Consider the following 14446-nt stretch of genomic DNA (forward strand, 5'->3'; position numbering starts at 1 on the left):
ATTATGATGTGTCTGGGCATGGGTCTGTTTGGGTTCTTCTTGTTTGGGGTTCTCTGTGCCTCCAGAACTTGTGTGACTTTTTCCTTTACCAAGTTAGGGAAGTTTTCTACCATTATTTCTTCAAACACCTTCTCTATTCCTTTCTCCCTTTCTGCCTCTTCTGGCACACCTGCTATTCTAATATTGTTGCGTTTCACATTGTCCCACAGCTCCCTTAAGCTGTCCTTCTATTTTTTAATTGTTTTTTCTTTTTCATTCTCTAATTGAGTGATATTTTCAACTCTGTCTTCTAATTCACTGATTTGATCCTCAGCTTCCCCTAATCTGCTGTGTATTCCTTCTAATGTGTTCTTTATTTGTGTTATGTCATTCTTTATCTCAGACTGTTCTTTTTTCATAGTTACTATATCTTTTTTCATAATGTTGAGCATTTTTAACATCATTACTCTGAACTCTGTTTCAGATAAATCTATTATCTCTGGTTCATTTATCTCTTCTTCAGGAGAATTCACTAGTTCTTTCATTTGGGGGTTGTTTGTCTCCTCATTTTGGGTGTCTGTTTGGGTTTGTGACTGTGTATTAGGTAGATCCTCTACACTTCTCAATCTCTAGTGCAGGACAGTGTTAAAAGCTGTTTTTGACTAATTGGATCAGGCAAAGCCCAAAGCCTCCAGAGATGAGGCCCAGAAATCAGGATTTTAAAAAGATTCCCAGTTGATTCTAATGTGCAGCCAAGGTTGAGAACCACTGCTCCAGAGACTGCCTCTGCCTACAGACTAATAGGATTCCGACTTGAATTACCCTCAGGCAATCGTTCTCAGGTGTGGCAAGAGTTTTTTCAATAGGGTGGGGCAGTTGCTTCTGCCTGGAGGCTACTTGTTATTTTTAATCTCTTAAGCGGCCTCAGGGCAAGGTGTTTTCCAATAGGGTGGTCAACTGTCTTGCCCCAAGGCAAGGCAGATGTCTATGTAGGAAAGATGTCCTCCGCTATGTGAGGGAATGACTGAGCTGAGGAAACTTGGGGTGTCTGTCTTCAGAGCTCTATCCCCCGAGTCCCCAGTGCTGGGTTCTGCTCTCACAGCTCCAGTCCACTTCACCCTCCCTCTGCCAGAGCACAAGGTGGGTGGCTCCACAGGGAATGTTTGTGCCTTGGCCCTCGAATGGGGTGCCTGAACTTTCAGCTGCCACTCCCTGGCAGACAGCACCCCACTGCTTTTCACAGCTTGACGTTATGTGGGTACCCTCCTCAGTTTGGTGCTCTCTGCTGGTGAGCCCAGCTCCGGGATTAGATCCCAGAGTTCTCAGTGGCACCCCCACACACACACCCCGAGCTGAGATATCTCTCTGGGACTTTAGTTGCCGTCTTTGGGTCACGCCTCTGCCCCTCCTACCAGCTCCACCTTTGGTCCTTGGATATCAGGGTTCTCTCCTGTGAGTTTTCCGTTGATTATTCAGGAAGCCTTCTCATATTTCAGTTGTAATTCCAGCTTGTTCCTGGGAGCATGTCCGTGCAGCATCCTCCCACTCTGCCGCCATTTTTAATCTTGCCACAAGCAGTACTCTTTTTCTTTATTCTTAATAGACTCTATTTTTGTTGTTAATCCTTATTGTTTCCATTACTTTTTCAGAGAGAATGGAAGACAGGAGGGGGAGAGAAGGAGAGTAAGAGAGAGAGGGAGAGGAATAATGTGAAAGAGACACATAGATGGATTGTCTCTCACTTGGCCAGGCAACCAACCGCAACCCAAGTATTTGCCCTTGATGGGGAATCAAACTCCTGACCCTTCCGTGCCTGGGCTGACGCTCCAACCACTGAGCCACACTGGCCAGGGTTTAATGGACGAGGCCAGTGGTTGGCAAACCGCAGCTCGAGAGCCACATGCAGCTCTTTGGCCCCTTGAGTGTGGCTCTTCCACAAAATACCACATGCTGGCGCGCACGTACAGTGCGATTGAAACTTTGTGGCCCATGCGCAGAAGTCATTTTTCGGAAAGGAGATAGACGAAACAAGTATACAAGACGAAAGTGGATGGGAGAGTTGGAAGGGGTCGACCTCAGCGACTGTACCTCAATCAGATTGAGGACGTTTTTAGCAAAGGCCAGCTTAGGAGTACCCTAATTAAGTTAATAACAATGTACCTACCTATATAGTTTAAGTTTAAAAAATTTGGCTCTCAAAAGAAATTTCAATCGTTGTACTGTTGATATTTGGCTCTGTTGACTAATGAGTTTGCCGACCACTGGACTAGGCTCACAGCAACTTTTTACCTTTCTATTTGTTTTTCTTGTGATTGTTTCTTTCTTCTTTTTAAAAACATATTTTTAAATTGATTTCAGAGAGGAAGGGAGAGGAAGAGAGAGATAAAAACCTCAGTGATGAGAAAGCATCTTTGATCGGCTGCCTCCTGCACGCCCCACTGGGGATCGAGCCCACAACCCAGGCATGTGCCCTGACGGTGAAGGGAACCGTGACCGCCTGAGCCGCTCCGGCCAGGCATGGTTGTTTCTTAAGAGTACAATTCCTGGAGCACATGCAGGGGGCCTGCTCTGGCAGCGGTGAGGGGCGAAGGGACATGGGGTGCGGGCAGCAGGTTTGGGGCTGCAAGAGCCAGCCAGCATCCTCCTTGGTCCTCGCGCTCCCTCTGAAAATGCAGGCGGCCGGTCCAGGGCTGGGCGCTGACCTGCCTCGGAGATCCCATCCGGAGATCCGCGCATTGCAGGCTCTCCGTTTCCCGCCTTTGTGGCGCACAGTCATCCACTCCGGGTTTTCCCGCTCCCCGATCCTCCCTCTCAGGCTATAATCCGTTTCCGCGTTTTGCTCGGAGCCCGAAGAGCCGAGCTGGGGGGCGGTAACGCGCACGCGCCCTGGGAGCCGCCCGGGCCTAGCGCGCGGCCCGCGGATTGCGGGTGAGGGAGGTAAGACCGCTGGTGTGGCGGGCCTTGGGGGTCGCGGCCTGGGGCGGGGCAGGCGGGGGCCCAGCGAGGGCCTCGGGCTCCCTGGCATTCGGGGACCCGGGGCTGGATCCCGGGCCGGGGCGGCCGGTCGTGTGGGGCCACCGGGCCGGGCGGGTGCGAGGCGGCGCCTCCTGGTCGCGAACTCTCGGTGACCTTGGCCTAGTCGCTCCCTCCCCTCAGCACCGGCGTCTTCATCGGCGAAGTGCGAGCGATAAGCCCCGCCTACTGCACGGGGGGTTTGGAGGTTCCGGGGCTAGACCCCGGGCCGGGGGCGGCCGCTGTCCGGGCGGTTTGCGGGGCCCGCCCACCCGGGCATGGACGAGGTCCTCCTGGGGTGGCATGTTGTTACGGGCTTCGCGAAGGAGCCCTCATTTGTTCGTTTAAAAACGCCAAAGTATTAGGAAGTTGTTGCAAAACTTTTACTTAACATAAAGCAGACTTCAGGCCTCCCTGAGGCCCGTGCCGCCTGCCCCGCTGGAGCGGGTGCCTGGGAGCTCGGGACGGCGTGGCTCGGGGAGAACGAACCCCTGTGACCGTGCTGTTCGCCGCGGCCCTTCCGAGCGGAGGCGCCGGCCGAGCAAGTCCGCGTCTGTCGGACGGAGCTGTGCGCCCGCGCCGCCCCGGCCTCCTGCGCACGGAGACTGCGCGGAGCCTCGCGGTGCCGGAGCCTCCCGAGGGCGGAGTGGGACCCAGGACGCTCCCGTGGTGGTGAGGGAGCGTAGGGCCCTGGCGTCTCGGTTGTGATAAAAGTCAGGAGCCTGCGGGATGCTCCGGGTCGGGAGAGGGGTGGCCTGTCTGCACTGACACCCTTTCCGCCGCAGGTGGCCGGCATGCAGACAGCTGTCCTCTGACCGGCCGCCCCTCCACGGACATGGCCCACCGGGGCGTGGAGAGGGACTTCCAGTCTTCGGCGCGGCGCATGGGCACCTCCCTGCTCTTCCAGCTGTCGGTGCACGAACGGGAGCTGGACCTGGTCTTTCTGGATCATAGCTATGCCAAGCCATGGAGTGCCCACCCAGATGCCAGTAGTGCCCGGCCCACGCGCATGCTCTTTGTTACTCCCCGGAGGCAGCATGAAAGTACCATGTGAGTTTGGGCTCCTCTCCGAAGGGCTGCGGTGGCCCTCACTGGGCAGTGGTCAGATGGATTAAAGAGGATTTTACTGTCGGGGTTGGGGTGGGAGGGGCGCTCGGATATCAGGCATTCAAGACATTCTGCCAGGAAAGCAAGATGTTCCAGAGAAAGTAAACAGCCTGTTCCATGTAGGTACTAGGACTTGTATGGAAAGAGGAAATGGAAGAGGATTATCTAACAGATGAAGAATAGGGCAGTTGACTTAAAAAGTGCCGCACAGGATTAGACTCATTCCTTTAGCCCAGTGTGCTGGCTCGCCCAAACACTGGCAGCAATAAACTTTTCCTGGCTTCACCCAAAAAGTTTAGCAGGAGTCTATTCCCAAGACCTTGCTTTCTCCCTTAGCTTGTTTCAGAACTGTCACCCATGGGTGATTTAAACCCTTCTTAGGTCTGGTTGTATTTTCAGCTGGACTAATTAGAGGATAAGGAATTTTTGAAAAAATGTTTTTATTGATTTCAGAGAGGAAGGGAAAGAGAGAGAGAGGAACATCAGTGATGAGAATTATTGATGGGCTTTCTCCTGCATGCCCCCAGCGTGCCCCCTCCTGGGGATGTGCCCTAGACCGGAATCGAACCCGGACCCATCAGTCCACAGGCCGATGATGCTCTATCCATTGAGCCAATCCAGCTAGGGCAGAAATTTTTTTCATAAATTTATTATGTAATAGGTGATATAGTTACATTTGGCTTAAATAAACCTATTTAGCAATTCATTTGAGCTTTAAGGTGTTCTAACTATATTTTAAGATTTGTTGATCTATTTTGATGACCAAATCACACGCTTAGTAATCTTATAAACTGTTTTGGGGAGGAGCTTTTGTTTGTATGTTTTTAATTTTATTTATTGATTTTGGAGGGGTGAGGAAGGGAGAGAGAGAAACATTGATTCCACTTATTGCATCCATTGGTTGATTTTTGTGAGGGCCCTGACCAAACCAGCAACCTTGGCACTTTAGGACAATGCTGTGACCAAACTGAGCTACCCGGCAGCCAGGGCTTTGTTTGTTTGTTTTAATCTGATCTAATGTCTAATCTTTCCTCTAGCACAGGTTTTAGGTTTGTTGAGGAATAGAGATCTTATGTTTTGCCTCTTTAGATCCCCCATTGAGCCTTAATGAGCTAGAGTTACTATGATATGTGTTTTAAACACATACAGAATAGTGGTTTTTATTTCATTTCCTAAGGATGGCAGCATTTTGTTGGCTTTTTTTGTTGTACGGGGCACAGGATCTCTGACTTTAGGGAATTATTCAGCATAATCTTGATGCCTCTGGCTTGGGGCAGAACTCATGAGCTCCTTTATGTAGAACTTAACATTTTTTCCTCTGTTTTCTAGTTATGTAATAGCTTCTTGCTAACATTGAAACTCCCCTATTTGTATCTTGTATTTTTTTTAAAGTGCGGTTCTGTAGACTTGGCTATTTCAGTCCTTAGAAAATTATTTCCTCTTATAAACTATCTCCATATATATAGCCCTTGCAAGTGGGAGTTGGCATGTTCTGTGAACTCATTTTAGGCCATTGTGTCTGAAGTATGGTTGCAATGGGGATGTAAGTGGGAGCTAGGGGAGAAGTTGGATTTATATTTTTAAAAGGTCACTGAATTTTTGCTAGGAGGCCATTGCAGTAGAGGGGGCCAGAGATCATGATAACTTGGATAGGGGCAGCAATAGTACAGATGGAGAAAAATGGATGGCTTTGAGATTTTGTAGGTAGAGTCGACAGGACCTGCTGTGCTGAATTGAAAAGGAACCAGGGTTAAGGCCTAAGGCGATATTAGGATGACTTTTAGATTTCTGGCCTGAGCAGCTGGGTGGTGCCCTGAGTTGGGGAAGCTCAGGGAGGATATGTTGGAATGATGAAATCAAGAGTTCTTTATGAGGCACACAGGTCTAAGTGCCTGGTCCAGAGAAGATAATCAGCTCTTTCACCCGCCACCCAATCTAGCTGCACATGATTTCCCTTCATTTCAGAATGGTGTAATTATCCCAGCCATTGGGAATGGATGCAGTAATATCAACGTCAGAAAGTGAAAGTGATGTTTGGTAGACAGCCACAGACCAGTTTGATTGGCGTAGTATTTGGGGTGACAGTTGGTGCAGTGAAGGACCCTATGGTACTAGGATTTCATTAACATTTTAAAATATGAAAGATTCTTCAGTCCAGCCTGCAAGGCTGAGTGATTTAGTGTTGACCTATGAACCAGGAGGTCACGGTTCGATTCCCGGTCAGGGCACATGCCTGGGTTGTGGGTTTGATCCCCGGTATAGGTCATGTGGGAGGCAGCCGATCAATGATTCTCTCTCATCATTGATGTTTCTGTCTCTTCCTCTCCCTTCCTCTCTGAAATCAATTAAAAAAAAAAAAAAAAAGAGGACACTTCAATAAAGTACAAGAAAACTGAAAAAAGAGTATCTTAAAAAAAAAATATATATATATATATATATATATATATATATATATATATAAACACATATAAATATAAAAGTAAAATATGAAAGATTCTTCAGATGTCCATTTCTGTTTGTTTCTGTTCTAGGTCCTTTTCACAGTGAGTTAAATAGCTGAGGTTTCTGCATTCCAAGTGATCTGTCTTAGACAGTCATGGGCTTTTACAGCATATAGTTACTACCAGTTGACTTGCTAGTGAAGAGGAAAGTTTGTATGAATAGTTAAAACCCAGATCAGTACCGTCCAACAAAACTTCCTGCAGTGATAGAAATGCTCAATACCTGTGCATCCGATATGGTAGCCACCAGCTATATATGTCTGTTGCACACTTGAAATGTGGTTAGTCTGACTGAGAAACTGAATTTTTAACGCTGTGTAATTTTTCTTACTTTAAATAGTTTCATGTCGCCTATAGTTGTTGTATTGGAAAGCACATCTAGGCATTCAACTATTTGCTTATGGAATATATTTGTCTTTTTTAGTTATAAAAAATAACTATTTGTTATTTTTTGCATATAGTCATTTAAAAATGACTTAACGTCCCCTAGCACATCAGAGTTGTCAGAGGGCAGAGACTTGACAAGTGTGGGAAAGATGACTTTGAACCATAATTTTCTTGTGGATATAATGTGTTTGTGCATATTTTAAAGCTGATTATATTAAAGAGATATTTTTGGCAACCAGATGATTGTTAAACATCTGTGTTGTATACAGTACATGTGGCCTGGTCCTATCTTCTCACCTGTTTACAGCGAGTCAGACGTCCCAATAGATGTGGAGACAGTCACATCAACCCCCATGCCACTCTACGACAATCAGAAGGCACGCAGCGTGATGAATGAGTGTGAACGGCATGTCATCTTCGCCAGGACTGATGCAGACGCCCCTCCCCCACCAGAGGACTGGGAGGAGCATGTCAACAGGTAGGCTACTCTGCAGGAAGACTGGTCACTACAGGGTTGATGCTCACTGCCCTGTAAATGTTTTGTATCATCATCTGCATTGAAACACATTTATTAGGCACTTATTTCATTTGCAGCCACACACATGTTCTTCTAACTCTGCGTTGTAAGTCTCAGCTCACTGTGTGCAGTGAGCTCCTTGAGAGGAGGGCTTGCATCCCAGCCATCTTTGCATTCCTGACACTTAGGACACTGCCTGGCACATAGTAGGCATATGATAAATGTTTATCAAATAAATGAATTAATTAAATTTGGTAGTTATGCTAACTCTGTAGCTTATGTAGTATAAGATCTGATATGGGAGTTTCCCAGACTCCAAAAAAACAACCACCCAAAACATTAAATAAATGTGTACTTGTAGGATACTGTTTTATAAGGTCTGTAGCTAGGTCATGAAAATGTTTTGGAGTCACATGAAAAGCTAACAGATGTTTGATCTGAGTGCCTGTTAAATACATATTTGCGGTCTGGTTTTGAGGGAATACTTCAGCCCATTTTCATGAATTGCCTGTCTTATTCCATGGTTCTTACTGACCCAGGGACTCCACACTCCTCTCCAGGTCATTTGTCATTGTTCTTTTGGCAGACATTTATCTTTTGCTTATTGCATAACAACCTTATGAAGATAAAATTTACATAACATATAATTCACCTATTTAATGTGTACATTTTAGTGTATTCATCATCACAATCAATTTGATAAACATTTTCAGCACCCTAAAAAGAAACTTCATATCCATTAAAGTCACTTCCCATTTCCTCCCAACCCCTCCAACCTCTGGCAACCACTAATTTCCTTTCTGTCTCTCTAAGTTTGCCAGTTCTGAACATTTTATATAAATGGAATCATACAATATGTGGCTTTTGTGTCTGGGTTCTCTCAGAATATTTTTGAGGTTCATGTGTATTGTAGCATGAATCAGTACTTCATTCCTTTTTATTGCCAAATGATATTTCATTGTATGGTTGTACCACATTTTGTTTATCCATTCATCTGTTAGTGAATATTTGGGTTGCTAACACTTTCTGGCTGCTATGAATATGCTGCTTTGAATATTCATGTACTTGTTTTTGTGTGGCCTTATGTTTTCAGTTCTCTTGCATATTTACCTAGAAGTGGAATGGCTGGGTCATATGATTACTTCATATTTAAGTTTTGGGGGCTTTCTAAACTGGTTTTCAAAGGGACTACAGCATTTTACGTTCCCACCAACAGTGTAAGAGAGTTCTAATTTCTCTACATCTTTGCCAACCTTTATTATCTGTCTTTTTCTTTATTATGACCATTCTAGAGGTTGTGAAGTGACAGCCAGTTGTGGTTTTAATTTGCGTTTCCCTGGTGGCTCTCTATCTGCCATATGTAAGGGAATATTAAAATCCTTACACAGGAGTTGGTAGCTGGTATACTTGCCATAATGTTGGAGAGATCTTATTTTATAATCATGAAAGAGAAAAAGGACACTCTGTAAGAAAAAGGATAGGAAGTTTGAGGCAATTGTCATGAGTCTGGTCTGAAGTCGGGAATGAGGTTGAGCAGGTGTGCCCTGTGATCAAGGTGGGAGCTGTTAAAGGAGGAGCAGCTCTGTACTTTGAAGAGCTTGTAAATAAGTTGTTTAGGACTTGAACTGGAATGAACGTTGTGCCCTAAGAAGGGGAAAATGCTCTCCAAAGCTTCAGATACAGAGGAAAACTCTGCTGTGAGTGAAGGTCAACCGCTGGAATATTCCCAGAGTCAATGAATTCAGCAAAATGGTTATCATTGTTGTTACAGTTAATAATAAAAAATAGTGGTAGTAACAACAACAACAACAAAAAACACCTGTTGTTTGTCAAGTACTTTCTGGGTGCCAGGCATTGTGCCAAGCGCTTCATGTCCATGATCTCTTACTCCTCACAGCAACTCTTAAAGGTATATCCCTCTTCGTCTCTATTTTACAGGATGGAGAAACTGAGCTCAGGATGGTTAAAAAATCTTAGGAAGTGACGGAGCAGGAATTTGTTCATAGTAGACAGTCCACCTCCAGAGCCCAGTGTTCTCAACTATTCTGCCCGCTTCTTAAGGGCAGTCAGTAGCTGATCAAGGTGACCCCTCATGGTTAGGTATCCCTTTGTGGTGGCCTCAGTGTGCAGTTTCAGAAACTGCATGGGAGAACTGCGTGAAGTTTTTTATCAGTTCACCATGGACATGATCGAGAGATTTGGGGGGACTTTTTATACTTACCAAAATCATCAGACACTTAGTAATACATATGAATACCAGTTTCTTAATTTACAAGGACAGCTATATCTGTAAGGCAGATGAGACACTGGAGTGGCCTGGCCAGAGCATCGATTCTCAGGAGAGTCTGGGAAGCCCTTCTATTCCAGAGTGGATGGCAAGTACAGAGTCTGCCCTGGAGGACTCCTCCTTCAACAAGGTAGCTGGATGCACCCATCTTTCCTCAAAGCAAGAAGGGCTCCCTGATTAGGCCAGGGCACACCTTCACCTGCCCTGCAGAAAAACACTGACAGATTCTTATCTTTGGCTTGTCTTTCTCCATGGGGACCTCCATCCTTCTGTTATGACATTACCATAGATTGATATGGTTAATTAGCGCTCAGTTTATCTCAGATTATTTGTTTTTTTAGTGTCTGATGAAATTTTGGAGGCGTCCTTCTCATTAGCAACAGGCTTACAAACCATCTCCTCAGGTAGGTCACTTTTGCACACAGCTAATTTTATTATTTGATGATACTTGCTTCACTTTCAGAGGTCACTGAACTCTGACCTTGTCCCCAAACTCTGGATCCGTAACCTGTTTGAATCTTGCAGTTAGTTCCCTCTACTCTGATTATAAAACTTGTTGCCACTCTTTCCCTTGACTTGATTGTTAAATTGCTGATTCTTTTCTTGTTGTATAAAATAATGTAAAATTACAGTTTCCCATATCAAAAACTCATGGTCTATAGGACCAGAAATTTGTTTTTTCCTCAGAGATCTTTCAATGGAGTCAGAAACTTAATTTTCTTTGTTAGTGCCCTGGGTTCCCCTCTTGAATTATTTCAATAGTAACTGCGTTTAGATAACTTTCTGTGTATAGAAAATGAAGCTCCCCAACTGACTCTGACTTTCTGTAGTAATGCCTGATATTTTGTGAAACAGTTTAAAAATCTTCTCTGACTGATTGAATTGTCTAGATGAGAGTGAGCAAGCCAGTGCCCAGGCACCACCTGGAGCCTAGTGATTGTTTTTACATAGCCCTTGAACTAAGAATAGTTTTCACATTTTAAGTGGTTAAAAAAATCAAAAGAAGACACATGAGCCTAAGCTGGTTTGCCTCTGGATAGAGCACCAGCCTGCGGACTGAAGAGTCCCAGGTTTGATTCCTGTCAAGGGCACATGCCTGGGTTGCGGGCTTGATCCCAGTAGGGGGTGTTCAGGAGGCAGCCGATCAATGATTCTCTCTCATTATTGATATTTCTGTCTCTCTCTCCCTTTCCCTTCCTTTCTGAAATCAATAAAAAAATATTTTTTTAAAAAAGAAGACACATGAAATTCAAATGTCAGTGTCTATAAGCAGTTTTATTGGACCACAGTCATGCCCACTCTTTTAGGTATTGTCCGTGGCTGCTTTTGCATTACGACTGCAGAATTGAATAGTTGTGACAGACCATATGGCTCACAGAAGCAAATATGTACTATCCAGTCCATTATAGAAAAAGTTTGCGGACCTCCTGTGTCTGCATGCCAAAGTTGTGTGACTTGAAGAACTTTGAAAATGATTTACATTTTGTTGGGGTAGTAATGTTGTCCTGAAGAAGTTGGACCGGCTTTTCCCCCCAAAAAATGTTTCTCAAATGTCGAGTTTAATTAGATGCACCGCTTTTAAAAGACATTCAATAAAATACTCGATACATGATATGTCTCAGCATTGCTCAAATGGATTTTAGGACATTTCCAATATTTCAGTAAAAGAGTCTAGTGTCCTAAAGCAGGTTGTCTTATCTTAGAAATCAAAACTTCTCTGAATTCAGCCAAAAGAAAACCATTCTCCTTTTCTAAATTTGCTCTAATCAATGTTTGAAATTTTGAGTCCAAGATCTTTGTGTTGATTATTTCCCCTCTCTCCTTTACTCACTCCCCCTTAACCTCTTCCTCCCTCCCAGTCTCTCCCTCCCCTTCATTCTTTCCTTCCTTTCTCCTGGTATCAGAGAAAGAATAATTACCTTTGAAAATTGGTCTAGGACCAATGTGAGTTTTTGGCTGCTTTGGATAAGATGATCCAGAGGTCACGTCATTCAGGATCAGAGCATGGGGACCATGAGATTATCTGATCTCATCTAAGAAATGGAGAATAGGTGTTTCTGCACTTGTGAAAATGGATAGGTTTAGGGGGAGGGACTGGTTGACTCACTGTAGTTCCCATCAGCTATTTGACTGTTTAGACTTGTATTTAAAATTCTGTCTCCTGTTTTTAAATTTTTCCTTAATTATATCTTTTGCATGCTCTTTATCTTAATCTTAGGTTAGATCTTTTTTTTCCTGCCCACTAAATTTTCCAGCCTTCCACAAAGCTGACAAAATATAGAGAACGTATCTCAATTCTTGGAGTCACTTTTTGTATATCCAGCAACAATCCTAACAACTTTTTCAGGGAATTTAGACTCCCAACATTGTGGTTTTTTAACTTAATTGTAGCTGTCATTGATGTAACTTCAATGTAGGAGTAACTTCTAAATAGCTTTTTAACCCCCTTCCCATTTTGTTCACATCATTTTCCTTGCTGTCATCATTTTGGGTTTCAGAATAAATAGAGTAAAGAAAAAAACAAATAGAGAAAGCATCCTGTTATAGAATAACAGGATAATTTTGGAAATGCTTGTTGGTGCCTCATAGATTATGCCTCATTCACTGTCCTTGCAACATGATCAGTAGACTTTGAGAAAGCTTAAGAGATTGTTAAACATGAAGAAATTGTGTTGTTGTCTAACCTATAAATGAACAGTATTGCTGGGGATAAGGTTGCAGTTTAATAATGCTTCCATGATGTCGCAGGTTCTTTACACGTATTTTCACAGAACTAGAAATTTGAAAATTTTAATGCTTATAGCCTTTGATCTTTCATTTCTACCTCAAGAAATTTATCCTTCAGAGATACACAGCCGTATAAAGTTGGAGATAGATGTGTGTATTGGGGGAAAGGAGGGGTGGACACTGCAGCTGTTCATAAGAGCAGTTAAAGGGACACAACCTAAATGCCCACCAGTAGTGCAAAACCAGCCAGTAAAAACAAAGGGGTGTGTTAATGTGGAAATAGACCCATGTATCTCCAGAGAGTTTTTCAAACTGCTTGTGAGCATCCTGTCTCCTCCCCCACCACCAGATCCCCGAGCCCACTCGAGACTCCCTATACATGAGAGCAATGCTGCTAAGAATGTGAAACAGCTGTTCCCATAGCCTTCTTGGATTCAGGGTGTGCGGAGTCCCAACACTTAAATTGAAGCTTCTACTCCCCGCCTCCCAAGTCTAAAATCTCTGAATATAAAACTACAACCAAACCTGACTGGATCCTGATGAAGTCACAGAAATAAGCCAAGAGAACTAGTGGAAAATAAGAAAAAGGACAATTCTCAGGAACCCAAGACTGCTTCTGGTCCCCACAAGCGTGTTACAAAGTGGGGAGGTTTGGAGGTTGAGAAGGGATTTATTGGAGCAAGGAAAGCTCCTAAAGAATTCTGTGATCATGGACTTGAGCTGCTTTCCTTCAACTTTTGCTTCCATCTGTAATGATAGTTCATCTGAGTTTTTATTGCTAGAGGAACCTTAGAGATCCATGCTTATTTTACAGTCAAGGAGACTGAAGCGCACATCTCGCTCTTCACTGCAGAGCTGGTTAGAGTCGCGGCTCTGAGTTAGTGTTCTCCTGGACTGTGTAACTGGTCAGTTGTAAAACATAGGTGAGATTTTATTTGCAGAAGGAAAAGAAGTTAAACCATATTTTCCTCTTTATAGAGGGTATTTACTCTTTCCAAGGACAGTGAGACAGTTGTACAAAGTGAATTACAAAGGATAATTTATCCTCCCCCTTCATGGTGACTGGGCCATGTTATTGGTATTCTTAGAGAAGTGAGCTATAGAAAATAGGGTACCTTCATGGTGGCTTGGATGGAAGGATGCTGGTCTGCTGTAAAGTCAGAGGTGTTGGAATTGTTTGACCACCCTGATATGGTGGAAGGCTCGAGTTAGTTGCACCTAACTCATGTTTCAGTGTCTTCTGCTCAGTCCCCAAGGGCTTAGTGTGGTGAGGAGTGTAAGGGTTTGGGTTTGTGCCCAGCTGTTAACAGGGTTAGAATGTCCTATACACACAATTTGTCCGTGTGTTCAGCAGATGTCAAGTCCCTGCTATGGGTCAGATACTGTTTTATGTGCTGGGATCTAGCACTTCAACAAAATCAACAAAAGTCCCTGCCATCTTGGCCTCTACGTTCAGCAGAGGGAGACGGACTAAAGAAAGAAATAAAACGGATAGAATGTGAGATGATGATATGGCTGGAAGGGGGATAGGGAAGTGGTATTGGCGGTTTTATAAATAGGGATTAGTCAGGAAAGCCACAGTAGAGGTTGACATCTGAGCAATGACCTGAAGGAGGTAGAAAGGGAGCCATTGTTCCAGGGAGGGAATGGACAACTGGGGCCCAGCCGTGATGTGGGAGCATGCAGAATTGGGTTGGGCGGGGGTAGGGGGGATAGTGTGGTGAAGCCACAAAAGTCAGGGACAGTCATGGATGATGATGTGGCTTATTCCTGCTACTTCATCAAAATCCAGTTGGGTTTTGTTGTAGTTTGATATTCAGAGAGTTGGGACTTGGGAGGCAGGGAGTAGGATCCAGACAGCCTATGGCAATGACTTTGGCTTTTAACAGGTTGATATGTGGCCACTGAAGGGCTTTGAGCAGAGTGACA

General features: G+C 44.4%; 1 protein-coding gene across 4 annotated transcripts in view; it reads left to right on the forward strand.

Annotated features, from left to right (window-relative positions):
• Nucleotides 1–2851: 2851 nt before the first annotated feature.
• KANSL3 (KAT8 regulatory NSL complex subunit 3) overlaps nt 2852–14446 on the forward strand; it is a 45557-nt gene continuing 33962 nt past the window's right edge. For 2 of the 4 annotated variants that reach the window (XM_070429926.1, XM_070429928.1), the window contains exons 1-3: nt 2852–2916; nt 3777–4041; nt 7294–7464. In XM_070429926.1, the coding sequence (XP_070286027.1) occupies nt 3827–4041; nt 7294–7464 (386 nt within the window). In that variant the 5' untranslated portion in view covers nt 2852–2916; nt 3777–3826. Of the gene's footprint in view, nt 2917–3776; nt 4042–7255; nt 7465–10131; nt 10195–14446 lie in introns of those variants that run through there. The other 2 variants (XM_070429929.1, XM_070429930.1) reach the window with 2 other exon arrangements.

Source organism: Myotis yumanensis, unplaced genomic scaffold (genome assembly GCF_028538775.1).
Source record: "Myotis yumanensis isolate MYYU_CA2020_CCGP unplaced genomic scaffold, mMyoYum1.0.hap1 SCAF_11, whole genome shotgun sequence".
In the NCBI taxonomy this organism is placed as follows: Eukaryota; Metazoa; Chordata; class Mammalia; order Chiroptera; family Vespertilionidae; genus Myotis; species Myotis yumanensis.